We start from the raw sequence: 13,031 nt of genomic DNA, 5'->3' as shown, positions 1-13,031 counted from the left end.
GATTGGACCATAAAATTATCGTACTAACATCTCGCGAGAGTTGACGAAGACGTTTACGGAAGTTTACATTCTGTTTCGGGAAAACGTGCTGGTGAGCTGATAAGGCCGGTTGCTTAGTATCAAAGTTTGCTTGTTCTGAACAGTGACATTCAAACATGCATTCGGTTTTAATGAAGGCGGTTCTGGGCAGTTCACCCGACTACGATCTGTTGTTTGACTCTCTTTGTTGGACGGGAGAGGCGTCTTGTTGGCCGGAGACGGAGCGGGTGGAGGCGCTGACAACTCTCATTGAAGGACTAGGACCTCTAATGTCCGACCCCGATTCAGCTGGACTTACAGATGAGAAGAAACGCAGCATTCACGAAAAAATCGAGTCGGTCATCTGGTCGAAGTGCCTGCCCTTTCTGTCCAGAATATCCGCAGGAGCAGACGATGAAACGCGCTGCAGGGAGAGCACGGCGGCCGCCTGCAGGCTCCTCCGTGCCTGCGTCTCCCTGCGCGGTGAAGACGTGCAGAAGAGAGTTGCTCTCTCCATCCTGCAGTCCTTCCAGCCGTCAGACGATGAGCTGGCTCGGGGACATCTCAGTGTGCAGGTCGCCACTGAAGTTTTAGCAGCTCTCATGCCTTTTCTCACCGCGGATGACCAGCTCACATTCAGCACCTTGACCTCCGCCTTGTCCTCCATCAGGTCGCTCCCGGACGCGCCGCTGGTCTCCAGAATCACAGTGCGGGTTGTTTTAACTTTGTTGAACTGCTGCAGCGGTGGTGGGAGGCTTTCCAGCATCCTGGAGCGCATCCTGGATGATGTGTGCGGCTGGCACTCCTCTGAGCGCAGCCCGGGGGCCACGGAGAGGGCCCTGCTGTGCTTCACCGTCCTGTCAGACCACCTCCTGAAGCCCCGTGGCTCCCCGGACCCCCGGCTCTCCATTCAGTTCTGGAGGGTCGTTCAGGACGGACTGATCCACAGAGACAGCGTGTCACGTAAGAGGGCACTGTACCTGCTGAAGAGGAGCGCTGCTCTGTCTGAGGAGGAGGGGGTGCACTGCCCCCACTCTGCATCAGAGGAGGGTAAAGAAAACCATCATGGCAGCTTTAACCTTCTGAACCGTTTTCATAACAGAGTTTGTGACACTTTTGCAGAGGAGGTGTTGTTCAGATGGGCCCCTGATAAGAGCAGGCTGCTCAAGGAGTTCTGGGAGGATTATGTTTTGGTGATGGAGACTCTGGAGGAAAACCAGGTGAGAATTAAAAATCTTGCATCCCCCTAAAATAATTCATGTTATTACCTGCTGAGGTTTTTTCTCCCCTTTTTCATGCCAGGTTCATGTTGTCCGGCCAGTTTTAAACAGAATAGATTCTCTGATCCAAACGGCAGTGAATGACAGTCAAGGTAACAGAGATATTGTTTAGATAAAAAAAGATCAAAACCTTTTTTTTTTTTTGTTATTTATTTTAAATATTACCTCCCACCTTTTTTGGAAGTGTAAGTGTTGTGTGCTTTAGCTTCAGGCCGGGGCCTCCTCCACCCGTCCTGGCTGCTGTGTGTGTATCAGCGGATGTTCCACAGTGAGAATAAATCCTTAATGAGAGAAGGAGTGGGCCATCTGCTCGAGCTGCAGGTCCTCCAGCAGCCCCGCTTCGCCTCAGGTTTTTCTCAGGTTCAAGATTCATTTTTCCGCAGCGTCATGTTTAACAGATATAACCCACATGTTATGACGTCGATTCAAACAACCTTTTTATTTTTGCGTTGCAGTTTGTCGTCGGTCCATTTATGGACGCGCTTTCTGAAACGTCACTGTTCTGCAGGTGAGGAATTTAAGTCGTCCGTCTTGTTTAGTGCAGGGGGCAGCTGGTGTCTGTCTCCAGCTGTGCGACAGCCAGGGGAGACACCCTGGACAGGCTGCAAGTCCATCACAGGGACACATAGAGACAAACGACCATTCGCACCCACGTGTAGGGACAAGGGGGAACAAAATGCACGCAGAAAGACCTCTGTTTTTGTCCACATGTAGGTCAGCTGATCAGAGCGTAGGAGACTGTCCTGAGCTGGCTGTGAAACTCCAGGTCTTCATGTCCACCTTTTTCAGCAGCCTGCCATCAGAAGAGAGAGGTGCAACACAAGAATACAATGAAAGCTGTGATTTATGTGACAGGATTAAGTTGTGCATTTAGTCCTAGCTGTTTGATCTGTACAGGTCACGTGTTGCTCCAGCTGATCCAGCAGCTGGGCTCTAAGCACTGGTGTGCAGTACCCCTTCTCTTTGTCTGTCAGGCTCTGTCCAAACTCCCCCCGAGTCCTCTGCTGACGAGCAGCGGGCTCTCTGCTCTCAGGTATTGTGTTTAGAGTTAGCACAGGGTTGACTTTTTTTTTTAAGCTTAGCAAGAAGGCTGATGTTGTGCCTTTTGTCTTGCAGAGAGGTGCTGCGCTGCACCATGATCACTCATCAGGTCCTGCTGAGAGGAGCTGCTCAGTGCTTTCTGCTGAACAGCGCCCTCTCTCTGACAGCAGTGGTAAGACAACAACAGAAACGCCCTCAAAATAAATAGAATAGAATAGAAACAGCCTTTATTGTCCCACGGATGGGAAATTCCAGTGTATCAGCAGCAACAGATAAAAAAGTTCACACAAAAGTTCCTAAATGTTAATAAACAATACAATATATAAGAAATAAGATAAACAATATCAATAATGTTCAATATGTATTGGAACATTGAGAATGGCAGACTATTTACAGTACAGTATTATAGGCAGAGTGTGTGTTTGACAAATGACATCAATGAAATGACATCTTATTTAAAAGGTATTTATACATAAAGTATTAAATGTCTTGAACAAGTGTTTGCCACAGTAAACATACTGTTGGGCTGCTTTCATTAAATCGCTGATGCACCAAAACCGTATGAATCGTGCTTTAACAAAGAATTGATTAGTAAACATGAGAAGTAATGATTAGCATATCATGCTATTTTAAATTGTTCATTCAAGAAAGGAGTTAAAATGTTAACGTTGGACCTCAAATTAAATGTCTAATTTCTACAGTTTTTATTATTTTTTATTTTTTTTATTGAATTGGCTAGTTGCTTGATATTTGTTGGAAAGCCACAAATAAAACAATAAAAATTCACATCTGGTTAAATCAGAGCTTTGGATAGTCAAACTGTCTGCAGGACTGTTTGGGTGAATTTTAAGATTTTTCATGACTTGATTTATTTTTCTAACATATAACATATAAAGGTAAATAAATAAATAAAATCCTTGTTTGTTTTATTCTAGAGTGAAGTGACCTTAGATGACGTGTTTATTTTTCTGACACATTTCCGTGCGGATGAATCGTTGTGTAGAGGGACGGAGCTCTGGAGCCAGGTTTGTTGTTGACACATGTGTTGAATTGGTCTGTCACGATAACAAATTTTACTGGGCGATTAATTGTCTACGAAAATTTTGTGATAAACGATAATATTATTTGAAGTTTGGCAATAATTAGTAATTATTGTCAAATTTAAGAAGAAGTGTTTAATTTGTTTTGAGTGTAGTACCTTTTTTGACCACGGGACGGCAGTATAAGACTGTTTGAACAGAAGGATGGATAGTGAGGGAGTGAGCAGCGTGTCTCTTTAAGAAAAATGGAAGGGAGGCCCTTTGACTGATGTGCTGTCTCCGGATCTCAAAATGGGGGACGCTCATTGTGGTTTGAGCTCTTTAGCATATAATTTTTCACACAAAGCTTTTAATAAAAAAAAAAATCAGTAAACAAGTTCTCAGCTTCTTTTTGCAAATAAAAACAACTTTTTACACAAAGGCACCAGTTTCAACCGTGAATTTTGGAGCTTCGACAAGACGGAGGGTTTTTTTCCCCCGAGGTCAGCCTGTTAGCTTAGCTTGTAGCTTAGCTTCTCAGTTTAGCTGCTTTTAACAATCCAAAAACACGATTTTGGCCGTTTATATTTTAAAGAGAAAGGGAGGGGTCAGTGAAGAACACCGGAGTAGAGCCTTTTGTCATCCAGTGTCTTCAATAGAAAGAGAGAGACACGAAGAAACGATAAAGCCGCTAAATAAAAATGAGGTTGATCATTTTAATTTGTCATGCGTTTAATTGATTTATTGTTTATCGCGACAGGCCTAGTGTTGAAACCATCAAATTCATCCCTTTAAATGTTTTGTTTCAGACGCTGTGAGTTCAACCAATCATTACTTTAAATGTTTGCAGCTGTGTTCCTGGTTTTTGGAACATGAAAACGGTTTTAAATCCAGATTATTCGATGGAGATTGCACTGATGCTGCCACAAAAAAGGAAACTGTCAGAGCTTACGTTCAAAGCGAAATACTCTCCTATCTCCGGGTTCCAGCAAGCACGGGTAATTCTGCTGCGATACATTATTTAAAAGATTAACTGTATCTGTTGGCGTGAATGTTCTGATATGATGCTCGTCTTGTTGTCCTGCAGGTCAGACTGAGAGGTTACCCGACTGCAGGGAGGCTGATAAGCTGGCCACATCTGTCCTGGTGTGTGTGGACATGGAGAGGAGCCGCCTGGGAGCAGAGATCAGCACCTTCCTGGAGTCTCTGCTGTCGCCCCTGCTGGACACGCTGAGCAGACTCAGCACCAATATCTACCTGCCTGTACGGAAGAGCGATAAGAGCCTGCAGCTCCTGCTGCGACTGCTGCAGATCAGAGCCGAGCCACGCTGTCAGCGAGCAGGAAGTGAGGAAGGTCTGACCTTAGCAAACACTAAAACAACTAAAACTGTCCGTTTTGTTTTCCTTAAATTATGATGTTTGTGTATTTCACCGATTATTACCTCAGGCTGGATGTTTTAGAGCAGGGGTGCCCAATACATTGATCACGATCTACCAGTCCATCACAAAGGCATTTTGGGTAGATCTTCTTCTTTCGGCTGCTCCCTTCATCAGGGGTCACCACAGTGAACTAATATGCACAAATGGGTAGATTATGTGTAGATCAATTGGCATAAAAAAAAGACGTCAGCCTGTCATCCATCCTTACTATGAAATTTGTCACTTGATTGACATACAGGGTAACCAGTCACATCCCTCATTTTCTCAAACCAGGTCTCAGAGTGGAGATTTTAGAGGACCCCACCCCCCACCCCCCACCTTCACCATGTAGGAGCAAAACTAATACAATCCAGGGTCCAAAGAGGCGTTAGTGTATTCACCAGTTTGGATGTAACTGTGATCATGCAAACGCTGCATGCACAATGAATGCTGCTGAGCCCCATCTGGGTTGCCAGATAAATTTAAAATGTCTTATTTACCCTTTTCTGTGCACATGTTCAACAAACACAACACACACCTCATTTTAGAATAAATTTACTCAGCACATATGACAGTTTAGGTCAAAATTATATCGTTTTAAAGCCACGATACTATAGTTCATAATTACTTATCTGGCAACCTGACTGAAATAGAACCTACAGAGTTTTTCATGGAAACTGGATAATTTTTTGTTTATTACTCCAAACAAACATTGAAAAAACACTGTTTCCAGAGGTTGTTCTCATGTAAACGGGACCTTATTGTAGGTAGATCACTTTGACTGGGTCATTTTAAAAGTAGCTCGCATGCTGAAAAAGTGTGGGCACCCCTGTTTTAGAGGATATTTTGTTCAAATGAAATTTAAACGTGAAAATCAAACAAATGTATTCAAATTTACTCTTTAAAACTTATAAAGAGCATAATAATGGCCTTTTAAAGTTTGAACTATTACTCTTTGAGATGTTATTCTTTCATTTTCTTTTTCATCTGTTTCACAGGAGATAATGTGATTGTTGCCTTGGAAAAGCTGTTTTCTAAACATGCCGATTCAATCCAGGAGTTTATCTTGAGGCGGCTGTGTGGGGAACTGCAGGAGGTAAACTGCCATCATCATCTTCATCCAATTTACTACAGCGCCTTTAGTGACGTCTGAATGTCATCATTCTTTACCAGCTGTTTGACGTGGAGCGAGCAGAGCTCTATCTGTGTGTCCTGAGGCAGCTAGTTCGCATGTGCTGCAATAAAATTCAGCCGACTACTTTCCCTAAACTCATCAAGCACAGCCTTGCAGTCTTGCAAGAACCAACCCAGCAGGTAACGCCATCAAATGCATTCGACTCATTTTCAGATCGTCAGCTTGGCTGTTCAACAATGACTGCTTGTTGTTGTTTCCAGGTCTCGTCTGGGACAAATCAGGTGACCAGAGCTGTCAGTATGGCGTCCCTGGCCACTGTCTGTGGTTTTATGGAGGAGGAAGGGATTGGCGTAAAATCTGAGGTCCTTTCTGCTCTCAAACCACTGAACCATTACTTCTATACTTCGACAACGTCCCCAGAATGTCCGTCATCTCTGGGAAACATCAACAAATGTCTCATTAAACCGCAGCTAATAGACTGCTCAACGTTAGTGGAAATCTACGTCATCGATTGAAATGTTATTTCAGAAGAGAGCATTAAAAATGGCATGTTTTTCTTTTTACTAGCGACCTAGAAGCACAAGGCTTTCTGCAGCAGGACTGGGGTCGCGTCGCAGCCCACTTCATGTGGGATCAGTGGATTTGTCTGAGCTTCCTGATTAAAGCTGTGGGGATTCCCGAGGCTGCGGAGAATTCCAAATCATCCGAGACTCTCGGTGCCGCTCTGAGCTGCAGCGTCGAGGCTCTTTCTCTGCTGCCCAGTGACCTGGTGCTGCCTGCGCTCCACTTCATGAAAACACTGATGCCACAAGTGAGTCACAAGTTCAGCAACAGTCTGACGTTTGACGGCAGCTGAAGGTTGGTTTGTTGCAATAACCAGACAAATTCCTTTTTCACTGAGAGCACTGAGTGCTGGATAACTGCCGAAATTTGATAAAGAGGCTGAAACTGAGTTGTTAAAGCTAAAAGAAGCAAAATAGTAGCTAGAAGCTACAAGTAGCTAATTGGTAGCTAAATGAAAAGCAGCAAAATGTTAGCTAAATATGGTAGCAAAAGGGTGGATAGGAGATAAAAATAAGCAAGACTAGCTAAAAGTGGCAAAAGGCTAACTACAGGAAAACGGCAGCTAGAAGCTAAAAGTAGCACATTGGTAGCTAAATGAAAAGTAGCTAAATATGGTAGCAAAAGGGTAGATAGGAGCTAAAAAAGCAAAAGTTTAGTTAAAAGTAGCAAAAGGCTAACTAAAGCAAAGTAGCAAAATGGCATCCATCCATCCATTTTCTTCCGCTTATCCGGGGTCGGGTCGCAGGGCTAGCAGCCTAAGTAGGGAGGCCCAGACTTCCCTCTCCCCAGCCACTTTGTCCAGCTCCTCTGGGGGAATCCCGAGGCATTCCCAGGCCAGCCGAGAAACATAGTCCCTCCAGAGTGTCCTGGGTCTTCCTCTGTGTCTCCTCCCGGTGGTACGTGTCTGGAACACCTCACAGGGAGGCGTCCAGGTGGCATCTTAACCAGATGCCCGAGCCACCTCAACTGGCTCCTATCGACGTGGAGAAGCAGCGGCTCTACTCTGAGTCCCTCCCAGATGATCGAGGTTCTCACCCTGTCTCTAAGGGAGAGCCCAGACACCCTGCGGAGAAAACTCATTTTCGGCCGCCTGTATCAGAGATCTCGTTCTTTCGGTTACAACCCAAAGCTCATGACCATAGATGAGGGTAGGAACGTAGATCGATTGGTAAATTGAGAGCTTTGCCTTTTGACTCAGCTTTCTCTTCACCACAACAGACCAGTACAGCGCCTGCTTCACTGCAGACGCTGCACTTATCCGCCGATTGATCTCACGCTCCATTTTTCCCTCATTCGTGAACAAGACCCCGAGATACTTGAACTCCTCCACTTGGGGCAGGACCTCCTCCCCGACCCAGAGAGGGCACTTTACCCTTTTCCGGCTCAAGACCATGGCCTCGGATTTGGAGGAACTGCTCCTCATCCCGGCCGCGTCACACTCGGCTGTGAACCGCTCCAGTGAAAGCTGTAGATCACGGCCTGATGAAGCCAACAGGACCACATCATCTGCAAAAAGCAGAGACACAATCCTAAGGCCACCAAAACAGATCCCCTCAACACCTTGGCTGCGCCTAGAAATTCTGTCCATAAAAGTTATGAACAGAATCGGTGACAAAGGGCAACCTTGGCAGAGTCCAACTCTCACTGGGATTGAGCCCGACTTACTGCCGGCAATGAGGACCAGGCTCTGACACCGGTCATACAGGGACCTAACAGCCCGTATCAAAGGGCCCGGTACCCCATACTCCCAGAGTTTCCCCCACGGGGCTCCCCGAGGGACGCGGTCGAATGTCTTCTCCAAGTCCATAAAGCACATGTAGACCGGTTGGGCAAACTCCCACACACCCTCCAGGACCCTGCTGAGGGTGTAGAGCTGGTCCAGTGTTCCACAACCAGGACGAAAACCACACTGCTCCTCCTGAATCCGAGGTTCGACTATCCGACGGACCCTCCTCTCCAGAAATAGCAAAATAGCAGCTACAAGTTAAAAGTAGCAAAGAGGTAGCTAAAAAGTATGAAAACTCACTCAAATCAGCAACGATTGTTAGCTAAAAGCTAAATATAGCCTAATGTTTACTAAAATTAGCAAAAGATTAGCTTAATGCTGATGAAACAAAAGGGTAGCTAAGAGCCAAAAGTATCAAATGGTTAGCCAGAAGCTAAAAGCAGCAAAAGGCTGGGTAAAAGTAACAAAATGGTAGCTAAATTAGAACAAGATAGCTAAAAGTTTCAGAATCAGCATTCAGACAATAATCTGTTTTTTATTTCCAGCTGGTGGCCAGTGAGGAGGCCCTCTGTGTGCGGGCGGTGACTCTGAGCTGGGAGCTCGTACGGGCGCTCAGCACGAATGCTCACGACTTCTGGTCAGCTTTAAAAGGTTTCATCTCCATGGCCTTTCAGCGCAAACTCCTCCAGCTGACACACACCGAGGCTCCCAGCCTCATGGCCACCTTGAAACAGGTGATCCACCTTAGTTTTAGAAAAATAGAATACTTTGTATTTTCCAAATCATTCATTACCCAGGTTCCACACTGACGTGATGTCGAGATGTTACACGCTGCTTTTAGGTTGCGTCAGAGCTGCTGGAGCTGTCTCAGTCAAAAAGTGGCGTGTTCGGTGTGCTGCTTCAACACTGCTGTCAGACATGGCTTCCCACAGATGGCTGCAGCTGTGAACGAGCAGACGCCGTATTTTCTAGTGTTTTTAGCTACATCAACATAGTCACTGAGGCTTGTGTTTATGGACCGGTCTTCAGGAGAGATCAGAGGTGAGTCTTTGCAGCATTGCTCAGATTTGTGTCGTTTGTCAAAGCAGTTTCACACGTTTAATTTCTCTCTTTTAAAGACTTGTTTCAGACGTCCAAATATATGTGGAGCAACTCGGTGAAAAGTGTGCTGCTAATGTCGCAGTTTCCAGGTGAGTAAGATTTCTTTGGGTTCTGTCCTTAGTCGTTCCCAGAGAGTGAGAATGATCGCCACTAGAGGTCTCCCCTGCTGTTCGCAGCTGAACTTCAGCTCCTGTTTTGCAGTGACGACAGGGATGATCAGCTGCCCCGCACACGTGTGCTGACATTCCTGAGCTGCCTGGATTCATCCAATCAGCAACATGAAAGACTCCTAGAAGAGTTAGTTATGCAGTTGTTGAAAACGGTAAGAGAAACAAGACCGTTTGGATAACGTCACTTGAACCTTTGTACAACTTAAGAGAACCTGGTGCATTTTGTTGTGTTAGTTTGTTGTCAGGGTGACAATCCATCAGCAATGGTGTCAGAGGCAGTTCTTCCTGCTCACCCTTCTTAAAATGGACAAAAGACCATTGATAAACATTTTTGATTCCATTATTATACAGTTAGAAAATAAACTAGAGAAATTGCATTTTCCGACGAAACTGCAGTGTGAATGCTTATTGCTGAAGAACTAGCTGAAAAACAGCTGAAATTAGCTAAAAACATGCTGAAAAGTAGCTGAAATGGAAAAACAAGTCTAAGTTAGCAGAAGAAAACAGAAAGAACACATATACATGCTGAATTTTGTTTCAATAAGCAGAAATGAGAAAAAAAAAAAAAGTAAATTTCCGGTAGTTTAAAAAAAACTCTGAAAAGTAGCTGGAAAAAAAGCGTAAAGCCTAAATTACCAGATGGAAGTGAAAAGAGCACAACTGTGCCCAAAATGCTGAAATTTGTCAAAAACAACTGAATAGTAGCTAAAAAGGCAGAAAGATGCCTAAATTACCAGAAAGAGTGAAGAGAACACATTTGTGCTCAATTAGGCTTAAAGAAGCAGAAATGAGCACAAAAACATGGAAATTATCTGAAAAAAGCAGACATTATAAAAAAGAAAAAAAAAACAGCTCAATAGTAGCTAAAAAGGCAGAAAGATGCCTAAATTACCAGAAGAAAGTGGAAAGAGCACAACTGTGCCCAAAAGGCTGAAAGAAGCAGAACTGAGCGCAAAAAAGTGGAAATTATCTGAAAAAAGCTGAAATGTGTCAAAAACAGCTGAATAGTAGCTAAAAAAGCAGAAAGAAGCTTAAATTATCAGAAGGAAGCAGAAAGAGCACAAGTTTGACCAATTAGGCTGAAAGAACCAGAAATGAGCACAGAAAAGTGGAAATTATCTGAAAAAACAATTGTGGAACGAGTTAGATGCCAAAAAAATGTACGGAAGAAGTATAGTAACTATAATAAATATAAACAGGAAAGCATTCACGCAATAAAAATTAAAGACAGTTACTAGTTTACAGTATCTTGCTGTGTATAGTTATACAAGCATTATATGGTTTGGCATTTCTTTGCTGAAATAAACAAGTCCTTTACAAAAACTTCAGATATTCTTGATGGCAGCGATTTTTTTTTTTTTTTTTTTTTTTTTTTTTTGACTAAACGGGTGGTCCTCTTCTTCTCTCTTTATATTTTTCATAAAAATAAAAGATTCTGATCCATTAAACTAAACAAATAAGAAAATATGATCATCAGTTATCATCAAACTTTAAAAAGTTCATATATTTCAACTAATAATGAGCATGTTTTGTTTTTAATTTGCACTGAACACAGTCCTAACGTCTGAAAATGACTATTCTAATATTAAAACTAGTCAACTCTCAAGACTTGTGGATTTATTTGTCTTATCTGAAAACACTGGGCCAATTAGTGCATCATAAATTTATATCTTACAGTAATTTATACTCTTATATTCTGGGTTATCGGAGCAGAAAATAAAGAGCACTGCATTTACGGGGCTTTCACAAATATAATAAATAGCATTTCACTCAACAGCACCATCTCTACGATCTGTTTCTACTCCACAGGACAACACAATATCAAAGTCTAAAGTACGTTACCATAGCAACTCCCTGCAACATCGGGTCAAAAACAGAGTGTGGCAAACGCTGCTGCTGTTGCTGGCCAAACTCCGAGAGGTGGGAGCACCGTCTCGTTATTAATTTAACAGGAAACAAGTGCTTCCAGGGAAACAGCTTGTCTTGTTTGTCCGTGCAGGAGTTTGTTTCCTCTCTACTGACGCGCGTGTTTGAAGCTGGCTTTTGCAGTAACCAGCCCTCGGTGAAATACTTGATCGAATGGACGATGGTTCTAATCCTGGCCCGGTACCCGCAGCACATCGACAGGTTTTGGTCCTGCTTCGATCTGGTGAGCGCTTCTTCGAATTGTCAAAAGAAATGGAAATAAAGTATAAAACGTTCAGTTTTTATTTTTATCTTGTCTTTCAGGATCATGAACGGACCAAAACAAGCGTGTGCACGTTCCTGTCTGTCCTGATACATTTCAGTGTCATTATCCCACATATTAAAGAGAAGGTGAGGCTGTTTGTTTATTTTTTGTCAAACCTACTCTTCCATTGGGATTTCCCAGACACAGTCTCTTCTACGTGCTGTGTTTAAGGCGGCGCAGCTGCGTAAAGCCCTGGACGTCATCCTGCAGTCGTGTTTCAGCCACAACTTCAGCGTGCGTCTGTACGCCTTACTGGCCCTGAAGAAGGTGTGGAGCCTGGCTGAAGGCCTGGCGGAGGAGGAGGCCGATGCTTTTAGAGGGATGTCGTCTGTGGTCAGAGCCTGTCTGAACCAGGCTGAGGCCATGCAGAGTTCTGGGTCAGAGCACAGCAACACTTGGAAGAACTGTTTTGCAGTTTAATGAGTTTAAGAAGCATTCTCTCTATTGAGATCCATATTTCTTCTGTACGTTTGTTGGTACGCAACCCGTTCAGCAATGTTTGTGCCAGTTCAACAATTTATATATCAACAAAGCTCATTCAGGACATTCCTGATATGACTTTTAGTAATTGTGTGAATTCTGTACTTTTTGAAATACAGTAGTCCCTCGCCTTCACGCTTCGTTTATCGCAGTTTCACTCTATCACGGTTTATCAAAATAAGAGTGGACATAACACACAATTGGCTGATATATGGATGAGCCGCACGATCAGCATGAAATTTTTCATTTAAAATTATTTTAAATTGTTTAGCAGCTGTGTGCAGCCCACAGCTGCAGTAGAAGCTTCCTTCTTCAGCGTTTCATATGAATGCTGCACCGGATAAGTGGGCGTGGACGAAAGCGCTTGCAGGTGGCAGAGAGCTGAGATCATGACATGCTGTGCTCTTTTAGAGCGTTTAGAAACATTGTAAGAGTGTGGGAAGGGTTGAAAACTCATACATATACATATATATACATATACATATATATACATATATATACATATATATATACATATACATATATACATATATATACATATATATATACATACACATATATACATATATATACATATATATATACATACACATATATACATATATATACATACATATACATACACATATACACATATATATACATATATATACATATACATACACATATACACATATATATATATACATACACATATACACATATATATACATACACATATACACATATATATACATACATATATATACATATACATATATACATATATATATATACACATACACATATATACACATATATATATACACATACACATATATACACACATATATATATATATATATATA

The 13,031-nt window shown here is 42.9% G+C and overlaps 1 protein-coding gene across 1 annotated transcript in view; it reads left to right on the top strand.

Annotated features, from left to right (window-relative positions):
• Positions 1-84: 84 nt before the first annotated feature.
• Positions 85-13,031, top strand: part of tarbp1 (TAR (HIV-1) RNA binding protein 1) — a 25,447-nt gene continuing 12,500 nt past the window's right edge. Inside the window, exons 1-23 of the mRNA XM_037693307.1 lie at positions 85-1,068; positions 1,141-1,238; positions 1,321-1,390; positions 1,510-1,658; positions 1,754-1,806; positions 2,013-2,110; positions 2,196-2,331; positions 2,415-2,511; positions 3,275-3,364; positions 4,209-4,356; positions 4,446-4,712; positions 5,779-5,873; positions 5,951-6,091; positions 6,173-6,399; positions 6,480-6,723; positions 8,748-8,936; positions 9,044-9,243; positions 9,321-9,392; positions 9,505-9,625; positions 11,283-11,393; positions 11,473-11,622; positions 11,703-11,789; positions 11,875-12,080. Of these exons, the coding sequence (XP_037549235.1) occupies positions 156-1,068; positions 1,141-1,238; positions 1,321-1,390; positions 1,510-1,658; positions 1,754-1,806; positions 2,013-2,110; positions 2,196-2,331; positions 2,415-2,511; positions 3,275-3,364; positions 4,209-4,356; positions 4,446-4,712; positions 5,779-5,873; positions 5,951-6,091; positions 6,173-6,399; positions 6,480-6,723; positions 8,748-8,936; positions 9,044-9,243; positions 9,321-9,392; positions 9,505-9,625; positions 11,283-11,393; positions 11,473-11,622; positions 11,703-11,789; positions 11,875-12,080 (3,962 nt within the window). The 5' untranslated portion in view covers positions 85-155. The remainder of the gene's footprint in view (positions 1,069-1,140; positions 1,239-1,320; positions 1,391-1,509; positions 1,659-1,753; positions 1,807-2,012; positions 2,111-2,195; positions 2,332-2,414; positions 2,512-3,274; positions 3,365-4,208; positions 4,357-4,445; positions 4,713-5,778; positions 5,874-5,950; positions 6,092-6,172; positions 6,400-6,479; positions 6,724-8,747; positions 8,937-9,043; positions 9,244-9,320; positions 9,393-9,504; positions 9,626-11,282; positions 11,394-11,472; positions 11,623-11,702; positions 11,790-11,874; positions 12,081-13,031) is intronic.

The sequence above is a fragment of the Nematolebias whitei genome, chromosome 1 (genome assembly GCF_014905685.2).
Source record: "Nematolebias whitei isolate Nwh7 chromosome 1, NemWhi1, whole genome shotgun sequence".
Taxonomy (NCBI): Eukaryota; Metazoa; Chordata; class Actinopteri; order Cyprinodontiformes; family Rivulidae; genus Nematolebias; species Nematolebias whitei.
Note: the sequence above shows the minus strand (reverse complement) of the source record. Positions and strands in the feature narration are given on the sequence as shown.